We start from the raw sequence: 22,696 nt of genomic DNA, 5'->3' as shown, positions 1-22,696 counted from the left end.
TTTTTCCCGTATCTCAAAATCTTAATATTAATTTACAGTAACAATAAACTATCTCAAATTTGGTTTAAGTCGATTCTCCCCAGAATAAATATTCTATTACTCAGTTAAACATATTTTGACTTTGTTGAAATTTATGTGAGTTTACTTCAATCGAAACATTTGATGGAAATATACAAGTGAGATTCCGGACTGTTACCTGATAGTCCATCAAGCAATACGGTTGATTGGCAAGTTTAGGCACGAAGGCAGGATTAATCCACTCGATCGGTCTTAAAGGGACCGGGCCGCACGGTACAGTCGCTAGAACGCTTGGTCCAACTTGAGCAGGTACTGGTGCAGGTCCGACCAACATCACAGGATATTCGTAATAGTAACCGCTCGCATGATCGTAAAACGTTCCGTATCCTAGTTGCGCTCCTGGCTCTACCATGGGCGGATATTCTCCTGTTCCACTGTCCCTATCCAATAGTTGCTGGTCCTCTGTAGTTTCGCTGCCGTCTGCAAAGATATTATCGTTTAAACGTATACTCGACGATCGACAGACTAAACACATTAGCGACAGGATGATAAAAACTTTCTCCAAAATAGTGTCTGTAGAAAAGACGAAAGGTGCAGGCTCTCTTTTCTCCAATAGACATATAGATGCGAGTACACGTTAGAATTCACGTTTCAACAATAACCAATTGACGGTATCAGAATTAAACGTACAGCAGACAGTAATAACAATACTGTATACAATATAAATACGGTAATACCTTATAAAATTGAAATATTTTAACTTGACCCGCTGGTGACAAAAAAAACGAGATAGTTTGCTGACGTTTTAACACACGCACTGTTGGCGCATTATATCGTTTAGCAATACGTTTATTCTACAATCATCACCTGCGGTGGAATGTGACGCCGACTGACTCTCCGTGGTCGACGGCGTAGCGCTAGTGCTCGCGTTTCCAGTCCAGGGCTTCTTGCGCGACAGGTAGCCCTTCTTGAAGAGGACATCCTGCCGCGGCGTCGTGATCCTCGTGTACTCCTCTTCGTTGAAGATGATCTTGGGCTGCGACGGCGAGCCCGCGCTCTCGTCCCTGTGCGATCTTGAGCCGCTGCTGGCGTAGCCGCTGGTACTTCCGCCGCTGGTGCTGGTACCAGCCCGACGTGGCTTGTAGCCGCTCTGCTGGCCATTCCGCTCGAAGTGTGTGTGCGCGTTCGTCTCCTTCTCCTGGCTCTTCACATAGTCCTTTCGCAAACCCTCCTCCTCGTCCTCCTCACCGGGTGGAGCTGTCGAAGCAAGAACAACGTGATTAGTGCCGAGAGTCACGAGCCGCGTGCTGCTGTCTTCAATTAAACTCGAGTTAAAAATCTCGCGATTTAAACAATATGCGAAATATCCGGGGTTTCTAATAATTCGAATCTTAAGATACCCGAAAGGCATTTTGAGGATATCTAATAACGTTCTAATTTACACATTTTTTAAGAACTAATATCACGTTAAGTTGTGTACATATTGTACAATCAGATTTTTACATATCGAAATATTTAACGCTGCAAATATCAAGTGGATTCGACTTTGAGGAAACTGGATGCTCCGTCCGTACACGTATGTAAATTAAATTGATAAAAAGTGAGCGATTAATGGACACGTAATTGCCGGACTGTCAATCGCATTTAATAACGAGAGATAATGTTAGACATTTCCGTGACATCCGAAACGACCACTTCGTACGTTGTGTTTAACGCAGGAGCTATGTCCCTCCAAATGTAATGCGCATAAAATTGATCGTGTCACGCAGGAAGTGTTTATGGAATTGATCGTTGTGCACACAACTGCAAGGGAGCTTCGTCCAGAAAAAAAACCGAGCTAATTCATGCAAAACGTGTACGCGAATTAATATTTTACGTTTGTCTCAGTCAGAATTTCACATACACAAATAACGACATCTTGATGTAAACGGTAGAGGAAAGCGCTCTATTATGAGACAGCAGGTTTTCAACACCAAAATTCAATCACAAATCTTTCTTCGCGACGATTACACAATCTAACAATGAATTTTTCACTAAACAGAATTCGCTCCAAGGGCAATAAATTCATGGTGGAATCCCCCGACGGTGGCCTTTTAATTTAACAGAAACTCCGCTATCCCATAATAGGATCCTATCTCATAATAGGGAACTTTTCTCTACTAACAGAATCAGACGGATTAATACTAGAAAATTTGCAGTTTCGAAACAGCGAATTAGCATTTTGCTCACGCTTCGAGACTCCGTCTCAAAAAGTGTATTTAAATTATTCAACCGCCGAGCGAGAAGCGTATAAATGATTCAATTCGTACAAACTGCGACAAGAGGAACTTTGCACCGGTTTCTTTCACCTTTCGCTACATTCCCTCCGCTTAAATCTCAACGTTCTTTATACATTGACTCTCTACATGTGTCGATTCATGTTAAACAACAAGCCGCCAGCTATCCACGTGCCGCTATGTTGAGAAGGTGGTGTTTCCGTACCATCTTGGTACCTCGCTAAGAGTAGCACATGATTCGAGGAGCCGATCACGTGGGTGACCTTCTTCTGTCGACGCCACTGCATCGCGCCCTTCCTCCGCCTGACGTTATCTTCCCTTCAGGATTGTCCCGACTGATCGGCGAGCAGAACCGCCGCTCGTGGAGCCCGATCGTCTCGATCCGGTCGTCCACCGCTCGACGCGGAACGTGAGATCGGTTCAGAGACGTTCACCGCGGCCACTGATGAAGGACGAGGGGGTGGCGGTAACGAGTGACATGCGAGTACAGGATCAATGCATCGCACACGATACCCCGAGAACGACTGCGATCGGTACGGGGAAGGGGGTGATGGCGCACACGCCGGACGAGACGAGGCGCGAAGAGTCCGCGAGGGATGTATTTGCGCGTATGGTAGCCGGGAGGACGCGTTGCCCATTGGCTGCCTCCACCGGTACCAGAATAGCATCGGAATTAGAATAGAAAACGGGCTACCAAGGAGGCTGCCGAGCTGTCGGCGACTGATGTCTTCGTGCGAGTGAAGAAGAATCGTCTCGAGAGACGCCCGACTCCTTCATCCTCGATTGATCGGTTCATTACTGAATCGAGTACTGCAGATTAAATTCCGAGGGGTTAACCGCTGACCAAAATCACGTACACCGATGCCTACTAAACGCCAAGTGGGCATTACTTTATATTATTATCTTATTTTATCTTTATGATGCTCCAGCAAAGCCTAATGCCTAAAAAATGCCTATTAATGCCCAGTAATGCCGCAAGTCTGTACGCCACAATGCTCTCAGCGGTTTGCCCCTCGTTAAATTCCTAAGATTAAATGACGAATTCATGAAAATGAATGTGAGAAACATTTGAATAATGTAACGGCAATGTCAATAATTCTGCAAACAAAATGATAGGCGAGCTGTTACTTCCTATTTCAGTAGAGTGATGAAAATTTTACGAGGTCCGGGCAGACGGTTTGCCGCTTCTCTATTAAGCTCCGGTTTAATTGAAATTACTGGCGTGAATCTTTTAAAACAGAGAGCGCTTCTTCTAAATGAAGAAACGCGCTGAAAAGCCACATTGATGGTTTTCTTTTAATTAATAAGAAACTGTGCAAGTGTCTCGGCTTTATTTTTATCATATATATCGCAGCTTTAAGATGACAGAAAAGACTGAGGTAAAATAAAAAGTATACTTTATTCAATGGCGGTTTAATAGATCGTGTGATTTTATTGTGGAGTATACGGCTCGTAAACTGCACTCGAATCGTTGTCGACAAACACAAAGTATCAAATGTATTCTCGCCTTGACATTTACTACATTATGAAAGTTAGAAGGCGAATAACAACGCTCGCTACATATCTGCCAGTTGATTTTCTATTGTCCATTTCTGCCAATACAGATCAAATTTAATCACGGTTCAGTTTTCTCTAAGGCCCGGTTTTATCAAACGTCGCTTAACTTTAATCTTAGTTTAATTCATGTCTGTCTCTTTCCAGAGTAACAGTTGGAGAGAGACAAAGAACGAATTAAGCTAAGCTTATTGTTAAAGTTAAGCGACATTGGTGAAACCGGAGTTCTTAAAACTGGAGAAAGATAGAAAGTTGAGCCGAGATCAGAATTGATCCGCATCGGTAGAAATATACATAAGACGAAGCTCTAAGATTAAAAAAGCGACGAATTTTTCGGATTCGAGTAGGAGCGCGAGCGCTCACTGAGAACAATTATAGTACGATCACTAAAAAGTGCTAATTTTTGCCGGTGATGCGCGCGATATTGAAAGGACATTAGTGTCTCAGGAGGGCAGGCATATTTGCAGCCGAAAATATTTTACGATTCATTCCGGTTTGCCCAATTATCATCATCATTAGATTTCAAAGATTCTTATCTTCATCTCTAATCTCATCTCTCTTTTCATCACTGCACGCTATCTTTTCCTATTAATACGTTACTTCTTTCAAATCCTTCGAGTGCGGAAATACAATTTTATTCGAGATACTATTATCTGAAAAATGACAATTTTTAACTTGAACGTGATTAAAGGGAAAAATTGAAGAATAAAAAAAAAAAAGGATTTATCTGCTCTCTGCGACACGAATTATTTTTGAAACGCAATGCCGAGTGTCGTCCCCAACATACACATGTGTACATAACATACGACATATCGCATTCTCGTTCCAGATTCCGTCCTGGCTTACGTTTCAAGCGAACCGTACGTTAAAACGTCTAGATATCGCGCGGGCGTATTAATATCTGGATGGTATGTTTCATTGATCGTGCAGGTGGACTAGTGCCCGCCGTGCACGTCGAGTACAATATCCTCCGTACTCGAGTATCCGAGTAACCGTCGTTCGTTACCCCGGATTCGAGATTGATACCCAAAATATCTACCGTAAACCCCGGCGCTTCGGGACACTAATTGTAAGTAGAAACGCGCTCGTTGCATTTGCGTCCCGCAAACATACCCGACCCTCAACATTGTGCATTCGCGCCGTACCAGATCGTACATTACGAAAAATCGTCCTTGGCGTCGAAAATAATTTTTCCTTGAAATCTGTTTTGCTGCGCGAATGTGCCTTACATGTCGTATAGTGTGGCTCGCACTTATAATGTTCGTTAAAAAGATACGCCGCTTTATAATCGCGCATCGTGCGTTACGAAAAATTTGCGAGGAAAGGAATTGTCGAGGAAATACAGTTTTACAGCGGTCTGCGGTCTGAAGGAAAACGCAGAAGAAAAATACCAGCGATAGTGAATAAATATATTATGTGACGAGAGGAAATATTTTCGTACAAAAGATATTCTTACACGATGGATTCTTAATGAAATTATATTCCGCAATAATCCATAGAGCTATAAATAAATGCGGTTCGCGGAATCGACCTTTCTTTAGCAACAAAATTTCGTATCGCCGCTTAACTAACTTGCCTAATTTTGATATCGTCTATTTTCGAGTAATCGAGTTTCAAATTAAAAATTAACAAAGCCTTGAAATTGACTGAGAAATTGTTCTCTTAAAACTGAAATTGTCAGAAGTCGCTTACTTTGTTTCTTCATTGATGAAAACTACGGGCAGTTCAATGTTTTATCAATCAACCATTTTCCATATTAATTAGGAATTTTCTTTCTGGTTTACCTACGAACTCAAAACACTTATTTAGTAGAGATAAAATACTTTATATAAGTGCTGACGTTTTTTACGTTATTTCTTTCTTATCGCGTGAAAGAATATTTTCATTCGTCATTTTAATATGCATTCGAAGAAAGGAAGGTTTTACAGACAGCCGGGCCGAGAAAATTACGTAATCTCATGAAGACCGCAAGGTAGTGAGCACCAGAAACGATTCTTTTCCCCGGGAAAAACGTCGCTTTACGATCTCAGAATCGTAAAGACTCTCCGCGAATGACCCTCCACTTGGAGATAAATCTTCGAAACGATATTCTCATTTGCAGTTTTTCATTAAGGACAATTTTTTTTGTATCAAAGACAAAGGCAAGAAAACAGACAAGGTCGCCACGCCCGCCGTGCTTCCGAGGACCACGTTTCACGTAATTTCAGTCAACGCGAGACCCGGTCGAGGCCGGAAACGGAGTCCTCGCGGACGCACGGCAGCTCAGCGCCGGCTTCGAGGACGTCGAGTTTCCTCTCGCGGCGTCGTCGCCGAATGGCAATCGAAATCGGGATTCCCCTCGTCGTCCACGCACGTATAATGCATACCGGCCGCGCACTATTTCCGTCAGGACGAGGAGCCGCGGAATCCTCTAAGGTCGTCCCGGCGGCACTGCACTGGCGCGGCCGTCGGCATGCACCGCGCCACGATGCTCGTCGCTTCGATTTTCCGCGGTCGTCTGCGACTGTGCAACGCGAACGATTTTGCGCCATCATGTGTGCTGGCCCCGTCGCACACGGGGCACTCGCGAGGGCAGGCTCGCGATTCCGTTCTTTCCTGTTCCTCGGCTATTTTAAAAGCGGTTTCGATCTCTTCGGCCCTTTTACCGCCTTCCTCGCTGTAGTGCACAAGTTATAGAAGATGGTAGTAGTCCAGTAAGAATTGCCAGGAAGATTTCCATAAAAATGCACATACATTTTATCCCGCTGTTATGAAACAAAATAGGTGAAAGAAACCGAACACTTTATGGTCGTTTTTCCGCAAAGATACTCGGTAAAACACGACAAACTACGGGTGAGAGGAAAGTCCAAGGGTGTTCGCGCATTTTCGGACTGGCCGAACGATCTTTCTATACAACTGCGCAAATTGGCCATAATCGATTTATTCATCAACCGATGCCGTCCTAATTGAAAAAGAATATCGAAAATTTCAATTGCGTGGTAAAAATATTTTTATATTATACATTCATCATCTTTTTGCGATATTACGGATGCAAAAAAAGAGAGGTTGATGGATCTCCTGAAGAGATAATTAATTTTCTTCCAGCGATTTATTGGCGACACGTTCTATAAGTCTACTTTATCGGGCTGATTCTCATAAGTACGAAAAAAATCGGCAACAAGAGAAAATAATTTAATTAACGATTTAAATGAGATCTGCGCGTCTATCGTTTCGATAGACAGGTCGAGGCTTCGTGGATGACGAAACGGCGAGCGCACTTTGCTCCTCGTCCTCGTGGCAGGTTGACGTCTAAGACGATGCCTCACGAATAGTCGAAGCATAATGATTTAGAACGTCGGACTGTTATAGAACGGCCTAGGCACATTGTCAAAAACATAGGGCCAACGCTCTCTCTCTTTTCCTCCCTCCGCGCAATTTGATCTCTTACCGATCCACTTTCCGACTGGATCCCTTACTGAAAAGAGGCTACACCTTCGAACGCAACGGGAATAACATACGCATGACCTGATGATTTAACTAGTTATCGTATCACGAGGTGTGAAAGCGCGAGCAGAGTTCCTCGAACCGACATGGGACTTTAGCTTTGGACTTTGAGACTTACTATTAAGAACGAATCATCACATCATTACGTATATAATTATACAGTTTTCTCCTAATATAAAATATTAGATAAGTGTCGCTAATTACTGTCTAAATATTTATCCAGCACGGTTAAAATGCGATTTTCGTGAAAAATATTGAATCGCCAAGTTGCTGGAAACATAAAAAGTTGAGTCGCTGATAAGCCGCAGTTACTAAAACTATTACTGAATATATATGTACGTAAAATAAAATTAATATACAGAGCTATATACAATAAAAAGACAACATAAAGTAATGATATACCGGCACTCAATAAGCATAGTTTCGAGACAGTCCTAGGATATTTTTTCGTAAAGCCTTGTAACCTGATCTTTAATCCCTGAACATGTGGTAAGGCACAAAAAATATGTTGTGACAATCTTTGGTAATGCCTACTAAACACATTGAAAGTTTCAGATTCTTGGTATGGTTTTTCTACACTTTCTTACGAGACACATGATTAGTTTGAGAAATACGATACGTTTCTGGCGCAAAGGGCCATTACCCTCTCTTAAGGAAATCAATATGAGAAAACGGTCCCGTCACTTAGATATCTAGTATAAATATATTAATCTGGATTCCTTTATGTTAGTTAACATTTTAATTGTCAGCTGTCCAAAATAGACCAAACGCTACCAAATAAATGCTAATTTGTAATAAAATAGAGAGACCAGTAAGGGCAATTTGCGAGAAACGTTTCGGTAGAAAAGATATGCTAATCAAGTTTTCGTATTATCGTGTTTTTCAAATTGGAACGAATAATTTATGTACCGTCCAATATTAGATTTCACGTTAAAAAAAGCGTGTTAACTATTTAGCACGGTAAGTTTATGTAAAGTGTCTTACAATTTGTCGTCTCAGTGAGTTCAATATCCGATACTATCGATATCTGATACTAAAAAAAAACTCAGGCGATTAGTTGAACTTTGAGATCGATAACGCTTGATCTTAAAATAATCTTCGACATCAAATGATGTGACATGACATAAGAAATTACTTGGCAAACATAGTGTTTTATGACCGTCGTAAAGCTAAAAAGTGGTTATAATACGACTTCCTCGAACGTCTCTGCTTGACGAAAATATTAACACTGAGAAATCAGCTCAGAAACTACACTTGTCCTTCTGTCAGGCTTACGTAAGCTGCATTACGTGAATAACTTAGTATGTTGCATTAAAAGCAGTAAAGGCACGATAAAAAACAAGATTTTAACACGAGCGCTTAAAATCTACTTAGATTAATTGGATTTCTCGGAGCACGAAGTCTAAAATTATGAAGGGACAAATAACTAACCTGGAGTAATATACTTATTTCTATTTTATTTCTATCTCGGTGTAAATATTCTTTTTAAGTACATGTTTTCAAAATACGTTCGATCGAAACTACTTTCAAACTGCTCAGCCCATGAGGATCGGTCAAAGAATACCTTTCTTCAAGCCTGTGTACATTATGATACGTTACAGGGAGCACGTATATCTCTGATAAGCGAGTACCAGATTAAGTGTCAAGTTCACAAACTGTTATGACATGGTACGCGATAGCCGACGAATATGTCTCGCTACTTCAATACCGTTCTATCAATACACTCTATACTGTAATATCGATCAGTGCGTGACAATGAAAGTGTTATGTAACTCTTGGGACGCAAACACCTTATCGAAATGAATTACGCACGCCAACTTTAGCTCGCGCTCGAAAACGGGCGGGCAACGCCGAAATGGTGTGGCTAAAAAAATACCGCGAGAATGCACGGCTGGAGTGTAACACTGGAAGGCTGTGTGCATGTGTGTGTCAAATATGCTCAATGAATCATATGAATCATACGGCGGATCCCCCCATTTGCCAATTGTATAGTGTCGCGAGAAATGTGCGCTACCAATTAATTAATCCGTACAGGTTTCCCGCAATAGATATCGATCCAACATGTTACCGGAAACATCTTGACGTGACCAATTGTAGAAAATTTTCCCGGGCGGATAAAAATATCGCTCGTTGAAAATTTCAACCGCCCGAGTCAGATCGAATGGATGGACGAGAAGGTTATCGCAAAACAATTGCACAAGTATCTGACATTCGTGTACTAATTTGGTCCACGCGGCTATTAAGGTTCTGATATTTGCTCTCAAATATGTTTCTTCGCCTACAAGAATGCGTTCCTTCAAATTGTGTAACAGAAAATTTCCCTGTCGGCTGATGCATTTCTCCATTTCGCTTCTAAAATGTTAGAAGCATTATGCACATCGGAAACTATAGATGTATCAGCAATACTAGAATTGGCAAATGGTCCCCAAAGTTCTTTGACCTTTCAAGGCGCAAGACCGGGCATCCACGGGAAAAGATGGAACAAACGCTTGCCAGTGCGAGGAGCGTGAAAATTATCGATATCGCCGCGAGTTTGACGCTTAAAAGATCGTAAAATAACTATTCTGGAGCAAAACAGGGGACGGTGTGACGAACGGAGACCGTAAATGAGGCGGACGGTATCGATAGGTAAAAATAGCGCGTAAGGTCCAAATGCGTTCTGCGGAACACCGCGCGCAAACGTGACACGCGCTATTCTCTTAGTGCAAGTCTATTATTAACAGTCCTAGACGCTGTATCTTCAGCAATTTCGCGCAGTTCGGCAATGAGCACTCTTGGCTGTCGCGGGTGTCGAGATGGAGCGTCGCAAGACGGCTTACTGCAAATTTTATGGCGGATTCTAAGATTGTTCTGGGAAAGGTCTTATTATTAACATTTCCAGACGCCGCATCTTCTATTTAAGCTATTTAACGAGCAACGAATGCTCTTGTCACTATAGCATGTCGCAAAACTGACTCGCTGTAAATTTTCTACGAGATTTTATGACCGATTTGGAGTTGACTGTTTAAAAGACGAACGAGGCTTCCAAGAATTATAATTTTTGTTATTGATCAGTTATAGAGGAAGGTCCCCTGTTATAAGATAGGCTCCTAATATGAGACAGCAGGTTTCCAACATCGAAATTCAATCACAAATCTTTTCTAACAAGGAATTTTCCACTAAACAGATTTTACTCCAAGGGCAATAAATTCACGATGGAACCAACCGATGATTAATTTAGCAGCAACGCCGCTATCTCATATTAGGAACTTATCTCGTAACAGGGAACTTTCCTCTACGAATAATCTCCGAGATGATCTGTATATATTTCCGGTCACGTCTTACTGCACGTTTCAGTGTTTCTATAAAAATAATTCGCGTTCTCGGAGATAATTTTGACAAGCATAAAAAAAAATTAGAAAGAATTTATCAGCAAGAAAAGAAGGGAAGGAAACGTCGTTCGGCGTAGAATCGCGAATTCTTAATGGAGAACGGCGGGCGCGGGGAGTTGACGACGCGAGCCGTGCGCCATCCTCCCGACAGAATCACACGCGGTACTCGGGGTGCTCGAAAGATTCGGCCGGTTGTGCAAGAACGTGCCGAAAATGCTGTTGCCGACTCAAAATCATGCGGACGAGCCGCCGACGTCGCCGCTCGTGACAACGGCTCGGGAAACTTGTCCGCGAGCATGTGACGGGAACCTCGTGGTCACTCACGTGCTATTCATAACCCGAACTTCGCAGCTCTCCGTTCCACGCACTTCTCGGTGTGTGCGTACACGTAATCGCAGCGCGCGTTACACGCGCGCACACATGCGTAACGTACGTACGCACGAGCAGTGCGCGCGCATGCACATACGTTGCACGTAGAGCTGCACTTTATGTATTATCGGTAACCGCGCCGAGGCTGTTATGTAATTCGTCGAACGTCAGGAAGGTCTACGATCTTGAGCACGTGCAACGTGTGGAAACCTCGCCCGTGCTCAATAAGATATGTGCACGCGGAAAAGAAGCGAGAAGCGAGCGAGCGAGCGAGAGAAAGAGAGAGAGAGATTCTATTTTTCGTACCTTCGTACATTTCGTGCGTTTATTATTGCGGATTCTGTGTACTCCACGAAGTAGCACGGAAGCTTTACGTAACGATGTGTTTTCAATTTCATTACTTCTTATTTCAGAGTGAAGCTCTCTGATTAAGTTTAATTACGTAAGGGTAAAGTATCCTCTTATCTTCCTTGAATTAACATCTCAAGTCAACGTAGTTGTAGTAATTTAACTGGGGCGACGTAATTGGACGAACGGTTTTTCGGAGTTTGATAATTCGGATTAAACGCGACAGATCGACCGATATCGCGTCCTTCTCATCAGCAAAAGATAATTGCTTCCATTTCTACGACCTCTGCTAACACTAATTATTGCCACATTGGTTTCATTTCGGTTCTTTCATCGATTTCCATTAATTTTATACTAATGTTAACGTCTTATAAGTTAGCGTCAACTAATGGTACACCCAAGCAATTATTATGAAGCACATTTGTTTTTTCTTACGTGGTTTTTTTACTAATAACGAATAAAAAAATAGTTTCTTAATCGAGCTGAAGGAATACTTAAGTCTACACGAAGTCTTTCCCGTGTTCCTCCTCATGGCGCTGGCACGCCGACGTATTGTACTGTTTGCATTACATTATCTTACTTTAAGAGATTACAAAAAGATTTCAGGTTTCCAATTATATAAGGAGAAATGACTCGATTGAGAAAGGACAGCAAGATTCCATTTTCTAAAATAAATCGATATCTCTATTGATATAATTTTGCGTCAATCTCCCTCGTTATCTCAGCTTTCCGGTCTACAAAAGATTAACATCTATTCGAATTATCCTCGGATTTCCGTACTCTCGTAACATCTCATAATTCGTCTCTCAGGCCTTTTCTAAAATAGTCTACTCGCCTCAGGTTCGACGTTCGGCGGAAAATGTGCTGTAAGAGCTTACGTAACACAACCGCGCTTCTGTCCACGAATACACAAGTGCAGGCGTGCATGCATGCATATTCTACTTCGTTCTTTCTGTTTTGTCAATGTTATACTTAGCTTCTCGCTGCGCCTGCTACGTGAACTTCGGCCGTGCCGAAAGTTCACGCCGTGCACCGGGATTACTATCGATCCCGGGAGGCAATTTCGTTTAGACCAGTATTCTAATTACTTAAGCACGAAGTTTGCTCGATAACGGAAGAGAAGATGCGGTATAATTATACTCGTTGCGAGATCTTTTCAGATAGTGTATCGCACCGAGAAAGAGAGATTATTCAAGACGCTTCTTACGCCAATTAATATATTAAATCATCCGTTTCTTATACGAGTCTGACAAAAAAAGAAACTGATTGATGAATTAATATTTGACTGACATTAACATCCATGGACGATTCTATTTCCGCACATAATTCCATTAACAAAAATAAGAATGGCACGATAAAGAGGACAAGAATTCTTTTTATTTTTACAGAATAAATCGCGTATTATATATACTTTATTTCTGTAGTTTGTATATCTAATATAAGAAGTAAAGTAGACGCCAATATATAGATATGCACAAATAGTATTAAAATTAATAAATAGCAGTCATCGAATTTATAAGATTACAATATAGAACATCGTGTATTTAATAATAAAAGAGATCATATCTGTAATGTCAAGACTAAAATAATCGCAAGAGATATTAAATCGATAAAATCTCGTCGCTTATTGGATAAAGAATCTGCAATGTAAATTCATTATCTTTTATACACGTATATCTTCATTGCAAGTCTGAGAGATTAATATTCCATTGCTAATCAAGAAGTATTCTCGATTTATTTCTCGCGCTATGTTGGATATTTTAATTCGCCACAATTTAATCGTCTTCATTTTTGCACCGATGCCTCGAGTTATTACTTTATTAAATCGCAATCGACTGACCTCAAATGGCGACGAATGTCGCAAAGATAGATCGATAATTCATTTTTTTCTCGTTTGCTCGCAGATTGACCGTAAATGCAGAATTGTCGCGATTATTCGCGCACCGAGAGACCCGCGGGTATATTTCCGCTGTGCGAGCACCAGGAGATGGAGATAATGCCGCTTTCCCGGCGGACTCCGGCGTCCGGCGTCCGGAGAAATGCGGCGTGTACACTCGCAGTAGTAAGAGTCGATCACTCATGGTACTATAGCAGCTTGCGCTGCCGCGATGTCCGCCGGCATAAGAAATTTAAGATGCAGCGCAATCGATTCTCCCGTAAAGAAGAGAAAGAGAAAGGGAGGGGAGAGGGAGAGATTTCACCCGGATATTACGTGCATAAAGAAAAGTCTCTCTCGAAGTTCGAAACCTTCCAACTTTTCGAAAAGTCGACACTCTCGTGGAACTGTTGAAACCGAAAACGCTCACGACATTCCGATGTTTATAATTGCAGTATGCATAAATGTAATACCCGCGTATCAGTGTTTTATTTTTCTATTTTTATTAATTAACAATCGATAAGCACACGCCGAAGAGTTTCATGTTGAACAAGAAGTATCGATACACTTGACGCGTTGGAATAAAAAGTTAATTGCTGATAATATTGGAGAACTTTATATCTTTCTCGATGTTACTCGTACAGTGAAGTTTTTGCTAATTTGATGACTACTTTCGTAAACAATACAGTGGAATACAACACAACACTAAAAAAAAAATAGAACATTAATACATTAAATTCAAATATTATACGTCTACTAATTGGAAATTCAACTTTGCTAATCGATACTTTTGAAGAGCATTCCGTGAGGCAGGCTTGAATAAAAAAATATCGAGCCTGCGAAAGTAAATTTGTTATAAACCCCTGCTCGAAATTAGAAATTCCGTACGGAAAATAAGCATTACGAGATTTCCCGGGGGACGGGAGACGATTGTCGTGTCCGAGATTTGTTTTGTATTTCATTCACCGACGTTAACTCGGCGAGGCATTCCATTTCCTATACGCAGTACGGCGATCGAGAGACGCGACGCCTAACTATTGATTTGCTCCGGTATCGAGTTGAACGGGAGTTTACTTCTCTCGACCCCGGGAACTCGCAACGCGAAGACATTTATCTCATCTTTACAACGCGGGAACTTTTACGAGCCGCGCGCGGATATTCCGAGTCGCCATTGTTTTTAACGAGCCGCGTTTAATTAGTCACGCCGCGCCGAGAGCGCGACAGGTTTAGATTTCGCTGGATATTATTCGGGATTTATGCGTAGCCGTGCGAAAACCCGGTGGTAAACGGGCAAAAATAAAGCGCGGCGAATTTAAGTGTAACATATAAATATGTTAGAAGCAGACGTGTACAGTTATGGAAAAGCCTATTGCAGAAATAGGATGCCGTTATAAAAACCGAGGGAAGACTGTTACATAAAGTACATCGTGTTATACGTGGCTCGGCACAGAAATTCTCATTTGACACCTCGCGGTTAATGACGCGCGACGTATTCACGGCTCCGGGATGGGATGATGAAAACCACTGTCTCGAAAGCGACAGGTTTCGGAAGTGATGGATTGCCGAAAATTATACGCTATGTCGCTTCTCGTTCTTCGCGATCGGACGCGACACCGTGGAAATACACCGTGGACGTGCGTCGGTTTAATTAATTTAATTAGCCATGACATGCAATCCAAGATCATCGGGAAGCCAGCCGCCCCCGTCATCGCGCGTGCGAACTATACACCGACGACGATGATTAATTTCCGTACGGATATTCCTCCGGACTTTTAACCGCGCCATCCTTGACAGAGCAAACTAATTCCCACGATTCGCAAACGGAGAACTTTTCGCGATAGCGTAGAATAAAATGGAAACAATGCTTCGGGAATACAGAAATGCCGGCTTAATTTTAACTGAGAATTGCACGCAATGAAATAATTTCATTGAGAGCCATGTTCTACCGGTCGATTGAAAGATTGCATTGTAGCAGTTGAGCCTTAACTCATTACGCCGCAGTAAATATTCATGCGATAAACTGGCAATCCTCCAGATCTTACACATCTGTGTAGTGACAATATAACTTTCGCTAAGTTCTCGAGTTGACTTCTTGGAAGTGCTTTCTCTTTAGTTGCGATGGTTCTTTGATATTTATTCGAGAGAAGAGTATTACTGAAGGTAAGTTGCATATATATTTTATCGGCGTTAGTTTAGTTGGGACATACTATTTGTAATTAAATATCCGTGCGACGGCCGTTACGTGCTTCTTTTCAAACACAATATACATACTGTGAAATACAACAAAATATATTTGCAACACTAGCAATTATCGCCGCGATTTAGCCTCGATATCGAATATATTTTAATCTAATCACAGTGGCTGCTCGAATAGAATTATCGTGCTGATAAAACTCGTTTTCAATTTACGGCACATCGATACGAGAAATCAGAAGCCACTACTAGATATTGAGAAAAATATATATTAAATTCTATATTTTTAAGTTACACAATCAAACGGAAAAGTCGGCAACAAATGTTGCTTTAGTTTACCCGTTTGTGGGGTTTTTTTTATCTTCCGTGCACATTTCCGTACGTTTTCCATTTTTCAACAGATGTGATTTACTTAGAACAAAAGTTAAAAACGTTAATTTGCTGCGAATTGTTTAACGCGATACGAACGCACAAATACGCAACAATTATGCAAAACGATTCCTGACGCCGCGCACACACTCGCAGCATCGAGACACTGCAATAACTAGATCTTATCTCTTGCGGGGGGGATTGTGGTCACACTAAAAGTGTTTTTTCGTAACTGACAATGCTTAAATTTAATGTTTCCGTCGCGGTAATTGCGGCATGACTTATCGGAAAGACGTAAAAGGTTAAAACGATCGATGGATCCCGCGACTTACACAACACTGCTTTCAACCATTCGCTATAATTACTACAAAACGCATATATATATGTATATATTTGTCTCCTCCTACTACGGCGTTATGAAACACAGCACTATTACATTTGGCAATTGCCCCCACATCGAGACGGTACAATTCATTATCGCACTGACCTAGTGCGCTCGAATGTGTTTGCACTTGCCACGAATCGCGTTGACCATGAAAAGCGCGCGGGAAAACTTTCTTATATAATAATAATATATCGCGAAGCGTTAATCGCAAGTATAATATACTTGACGGTCCAACTGATTTCGTCCGATGAGCGAACGCTCGACGTTATCGTGGTATTGGTTCTCGCAATTGGATAAAAATACATTCCAAGGTAATTGTAAATTTCAAGAGAAGAGTAAACGGACGAGATTCGCAATTTTTATCAGTCGCTTAGGTGTATGCGTAATATAATTTAAAAAATAATAGCCAGATATTATAGTTGAACTTTTATCCGCATAAAGTTGTTTATATTTATACGATAGTTTTATACTTCGTGATGACGCTCGATTATTTTCTACAATCAAATACATCGTAACTTGACTTTAGCGGGTTCACGAAGAATCATGTAATCCGCGTCATTGCGATTAGAACAGTAACGCACAGGTGGTTTACTTTTGACGGGTGTAATGATGAATGATACCAGCAATGAGTGACGTGCGTAATAATGGATGATACGAAATAACAGACTCAAAGATGGAGTCTTCAATTTGTTTAAACTGCAAAATTGATGCCAAGAAACAGTAGGAAATGTAGGATTTCGATAAAGGTAAGTTTTGCAAGTGAGGCAATTTATGAATACGTAATTCTTTCATATTTTAGAAATGAAAATAATCTCTCGACTGAAACTCGATACATTCGATTTCAATAAAACACTTTGTAAATGCTGACGAAAGACAGGCTGAGCTTAACAATACATTTTCGAAGTACAATGAAAGGAAGATAATTACCGATTTCTGTTAGTAAAGGTTCGTTTATATGCTTTCCCTAGTGAGAGAAACTTTTATCACGACAAACATTATAACTATTTCAAGTATTATTGTCCGGTTAACTCCTGTCAGAGATAAAGGAGGCCACGAAAATCCGATGCGAGCTATCGTTGCGAGAACACACGAGATAGAAAACGCTCTTCGGTAACCGAGTTTACACTGGTAGCACGAGCCACCGGGTCGGGTGGACATAGATGAAAACGTACACCGATGGGGTCATTCGCTACAAAGGTATACGCGGAAGAGAGAGACGGAGCGATTTACACTCCGTGCGCCGAGAAAGTTTCCCCGGAGAAAAAGCGGAGACAGCGCGACGAGGAAGAAACAGCGAGGAGCACGCGTGTTTGTGTTACTTCAATCTTTGAAGGCGATTCAATCGGAAGTCACTACATCCCTTTCCGTTCCAGCCGGAAGCCGGCCACAGGACGGCATTGTCGGGCAAGTCGCAGGAACCTGCCAAATCGTTTTTGCCACAAATTAATTCCGCGCTCCCCGGCCTCCTTCTGTTCTCTCTTCCTCCGTCGAAAGAAATTTCGCGCGACAATAGAAATTTTCTCCTGTCCATTTGGGTGGAACAAACATTCTCTATTTCCCCGAGAAATATTTGCCTCCCTCCCTCCCTCCCTCCCTCTCTCTCTCTCTCTCTCTCTCTCTCTCTCTCTCTCTCTCTCTCTCTCTCTCTCTCTCTCTCGTTCGACATTTTCCAATATTAATATTGTTGCACAACGCAATAATGACTTTATTTAAATTTACCAGCGGACATTCCGATTATTCGCAGCGCGAGGTACGCGCGACGGAGCGTCTGCACGTTTCTCGTCGTGATATTATGTCAACATTATGTAATGCTCTTCAAAAATAGGATATGCGGCTGCATGTGCTCGTCTGTGAGCATTAGTTTCGACATGTGTCTTTTTTTTTGCGAATATACTCCCATGAAGAGTGCTCATGTCGGCACACTTCATTACGTATCTCGCGGCGGGTCATTTGTCTTCCCGCAAGTATTCATTTATCGCGACATACCGCTCGCGGAGTGCTCGATCCCTCGCGCTTTCGCGCGCACTCCAAAATAATTGTTCTACACACGCACTTTTGCAAGTGCAAGCTAAAAGGAATTCGCGTGTAACAATAAGTTACAACCGCGGGAGAGCGAGAGGACGACCCGAGTGTCTCGGGAATAAAAAGTTTCGCGTCGCGAGAGGCGCAAGGTGTAGCGCGAGGATGTAGACAGGTCTAGAAAATAGCTGAAAAATAACCCGCGTCTCGTCGCCCGGCAATGTCTCTTGGCGAGACGCGCGCGAGTTCCCGTTCAGAAAAAGTTGGAGCGTTTCTCATTTCTCAGCCTGATAACCTGATAACATACGGAAACACACGGCGTACGAAAATCCACTGCAGTCAGGGTGTATCTTTGACACGCATTATCTGCGCGGGCGTGCTGTTAACGTCGTAAATATCTCGCTATCAAAATTGCGCGAGTCTCCTTCGTCGCGTAATCTTCGCGAGGCTGACGTACGATCAGTCATCGGGAGAGTGTCTACATGCTCGTCTAGCGACAAGGCAAATCCGAGCGAGCCGAGAGAGCGCGCTGTAATACCATTACAGGACTGTTTATATTTACGTGCAGATCACGCACAACCTCTTTGAATCTGTTCACGTGTTCGCGCGTATATACGTCTAAGAAAAATCGAGGAGAGGGGGCGGGCAAAAAAAAGAAGAAAGAAAACGTAAATATACGTTCACCTCGCGCGAAAATGAATAACAAATTTACAGAGGGTGTCGCGGAGCTCTTGCCATTGAACGGGAATTCTTAATCTTCTTTATCTCCAGCGCGCGCTCTTTTTCTCCCGAATACATTACGTGTCTCGATTACGTATCCGCTCGATTATGTATACGCTTATAAATAGAATCGAAATTGTGCGAGGGCAAACTATAGCGGGACTGCTATTCGTTGTCGCGGAATCAAAGATACGTACGAGATAATTTTTCTCCTTTTTTTTTCCCTCTCCTCTCAAATAGTCCGCGCGATTAATAGAACGGAAAATCGAAGCGCGTCTCGGCGGCGAGCAGCCAAGGATAAGCACCGGCGAGTAAACACCGGGCACAGCCTTAGCTCTCGTTCCCGAGGAAAGAAACGTCCAGGCAAGAGGGAAGGAAGGTCGCGCGGCGCGGCGCGGCGTAGAGCCGATCTTTCGCGCGCGGTACACCTAAGCGGGTAAGTAGGTACGACGACGGAGGAGGAAAGAGTCAGGTAGAGGGTGGCCGCGGATCGATGCATCGGCGGCGCGAGTCGGAGCAATATGCTTCTCTCTCTGCGAAGCTTGCGCCAGAGCGTGCGCGATTCGTTCGCTACTCGCGGTTCGCCGTTTGCCGCAAGTCTGATCTATTATACAACGTGCTCTTTGCGTCTAGAAACATTCTATTTTATATAAGCAGTTGAAAACGCTCTTGCCGCTCAACGTACGGCTCTGCAATGTATAATCACAATTTATCGATTGGCGCAAATTTTTTAAACGTATTTATCGGCCACGAGATAGAATGTTTCTAGACGCAAAGAGCGCAGTGTAGATTAGGCTTTAGGCTGATGATACATTTGTCGTATGACAAATTCTGTAAGCGCGTTGATTGGCTGCGAAAATTATCCATTCAGTAGTCAACACGCTTGAAAAATTTGTCGTACGACAAATGTACAGGGTGTCCAGCAAACTCAATGAAGAAAATTCCCTGGCTTTTTCAGGCTTTCCAGGAGCCGGAATCAATTTTTCCCTGACCGTTTAGTGCAACTTTTGTTCAGGATGCATAATTTGCGCACATCCGTATGGTAAATCAAGTAAACGACGAAGTCCTTGAAATATTTTTCTCGGGAAACAAAAGTCCTGAATTTAAAAAGGTAAAAATTTAAATTAAAGCAATTATATACCATCTATGTATAATACATTGTGTAATAGAAACGAACATATTGAAAATCATTCGAACCATTTGTGATACCGTACGTAATCATATATGACGTTTTCGTTCTGCTTAACTGCATTTTGTTTGCAACTTACTAGACAGTAACTTACTTAGATAGTACTGTTTAGTAATTCATCTTTTTTTATAGTTTTGTCCAAGTTGAACACATTTAAATGAAATAACACGACGATGAAAATATAAATCACCGACCACGCTTATGAATAAATTGATGTTCAGCAAAACAGAAAATTAGTGTACTGAGAGCCAAAGAAAATTTCATTTTCTAAAAACTTCAAATTATTCGGAATAGATGTGAAACGATGTAAAAAATTCAGATAAATCGTAAAATTTCCGGACTTTTCCCTGACACTTCTAGATCTTGGTCGATGTCTTGCTACTTGCTGCGTCTATCGTAGAACCAGCGTTAGACTTGTTATACAATACGTCGTATGTTGGAGCGTGGCAAGGAAATTGGAAAAGAAATTTTCTCATTGAACCATCGCTACGTTCCAACATCCGACATACGACGTATTGTAGAACAGGCTAATATTGCATTTGTCGTACAACAAATGTAATACCAGTCTTAGGGTGGCGTGACATGGGGCGCAACTTGCGTAAGCGTAACCTGCGTATCGCCAATCACAGAATTTGGCGATACGCAGGTTACGCTCCATGTGACGCCACCCTTAGAGTGCGTACAGTGATAGACAGACTGGTTGCAACACCTTCTTTTTAATTGACTTAAGGAACGCGCATTTAGATTCAGATTTATGTTCCAAACACGAGGAAAATTGTACTCGAGAAATAGACTGGAAACGGTCAAAATGGTTTCGGAACCATCGAGTAAAATATTCCTTGAAGATCTTGAAACCCTGAATCTAAATGCACGTCCTAAACTCATTAAAAAAAAAGTTGCAACCATTCCGTCCATCGCTGTGCAGACTGCGACGAGCAGCGGACACGAGTGTTGAAACATTCGCACTCGTTCTAGAGTTTTTTGTTTCTTGTACCGAACTTTCGCTTTCGGAAGCGTTTGCACATACTTGGTGCTCGCCATCAAATCTAACGTAAATCTAAATATTAAACCCGTATTACACTGCAGGGTTGCGGATTTGGCTGCAGTGGAATCTGCGATTGTGACTGGCCACGTTCCAATTACACTTGCAATTGACGATTTCTGATTGACCAACCAAGGCTGTAGTGTAGCACGGGCTTTATGTAAATAGAAATGGCAGTTCGGCCGTTCGTTCGCTCAGTCTGTACGCACCTCCAGATCTTGTACTTTTAAGACATAAGGCACAGTGCCAGGCAACAGAAACAGGGAATAGAATTTCTAACGCCTTGGATTGGTTGGGAGAAAATTTCCGACGAATCCAACGCGTCAAAAATTCTATTCCTATTGCTTGTTGCCTGGCATTGCGGGATTGGCTTTATTGTGCGTTACCCAAGACAAAGGCTTAAAACATAAAACATTGTCTTAAGGCTGTCTTAAGAGTATAAGACCATTCTGCTCAGGCCCTTACGAAATTGGGGCGCAAACTCGGTTCGCCAGCGAGGCAACGTTTCGACCAAGTCTGCGTGTCTACGGCGTTGTTTTAACGATAAGATGTATTTACGCGTGTATTCTTATATACGCGTAATAAAAGGTCCATTACGGTGATTAAGCTAATCGACTAGAAAATGGAATTATTATAATGGATATAATTTCCATTATGGCGACTAACCTAAATCGATCTCGCCATGGAATCTGAGTGAACAAGAGGAATTATTATATTATTATATACAACTAACATTATACAATTGCAAATAGTGTGGAGGGTTACATTGGCGAACGGCGAATTTCCGGGACTCTCAGCGTCGCGAGATCGCGAGCTCGGTGAACTCGCCCGAAGGGTGAAACGGGTAATGGCGAATGTATCGAATTTCACCTAAAAGGTTCGGGTAGCTTCACGACGAACGAACGTGGAACGAACGTGGAAGGAACGTAAAGAAAAGGAGAATTTTATTTTTCGCCAGTAAACGACACGAATACCCCGAGCTCTTCCCTCGCTCGAGGAGCTCCGGCTCTTAGCGCGAGATCGACAGATCGCTGGCGATTAACAAATAAAAGTCCCGGGGACAAAGCGGGACGGTCGAATTGGCCAACTTGCGATTACGACGAGAGACTCCCGTCGAATTCGCGCGCAACATCGGGAGAGACGACTCCGTTGTTGCGATGAAACACGGTCGCGCGAATTCGGAGTCGTCCCTCCACGTTTTCGGAACAGAAAGTTCAGCTGTCGATAAAGATCAACGGCCCGAGGACTTCTGCGAAAAAGCCTTTGGCTTCTCGCGCGAAATTGGGTAGAGATACCTCCATTGTTACGGTTGAAAACTAATTCCGTCAACGTTGATTAACTTTCGGCTTGATTGATCTCATCGTTTATTCTCTTTCCATCCGGACCATCCTATCTACCGCGATGTAAACAATGATATAAGCAATCTAGACTAGTTTACTAACTGACGCTGCTAGAACCGGATCTTAAGGCCTGTGTCCACGATG

General features: G+C 42.4%; 1 protein-coding gene across 3 annotated transcripts in view; it reads right to left on the bottom strand.

Moving 5' to 3' along the window:
* LOC105565526 overlaps positions 1 to 22,696 on the bottom strand; it is a 33,693-nt gene that overhangs the window by 7,617 nt on the left and 3,380 nt on the right. Inside the window, exons 1-4 of one of the 3 annotated variants that reach the window (XM_012018795.1) lie at positions 5,541 to 6,293; positions 2,500 to 3,104; positions 886 to 1,275; positions 197 to 498 (exon numbers count right to left, since the gene is read on the bottom strand). In XM_012018795.1, coding sequence (XP_011874185.1) covers positions 197 to 498; positions 886 to 1,275; positions 2,500 to 2,581 — 774 coding nt within the window. In that variant the 5' untranslated portion in view covers positions 2,582 to 3,104; positions 5,541 to 6,293. Of the gene's footprint in view, positions 1 to 196; positions 499 to 885; positions 1,276 to 2,499; positions 3,105 to 5,540; positions 6,294 to 22,696 lie in introns of those variants that run through there. The other 2 variants (XM_012018797.1, XM_012018796.1) reach the window with 2 other exon arrangements.

Source organism: Vollenhovia emeryi, unplaced genomic scaffold (assembly GCF_000949405.1).
Source record: "Vollenhovia emeryi isolate VEMERY1.0 unplaced genomic scaffold, V.emery_V1.0 DF939151.1, whole genome shotgun sequence".
Lineage (NCBI taxonomy): Eukaryota > Metazoa > Arthropoda > Insecta > Hymenoptera > Formicidae > Vollenhovia > Vollenhovia emeryi.
This window is presented reverse-complemented; position numbering and strand designations above follow the sequence as displayed.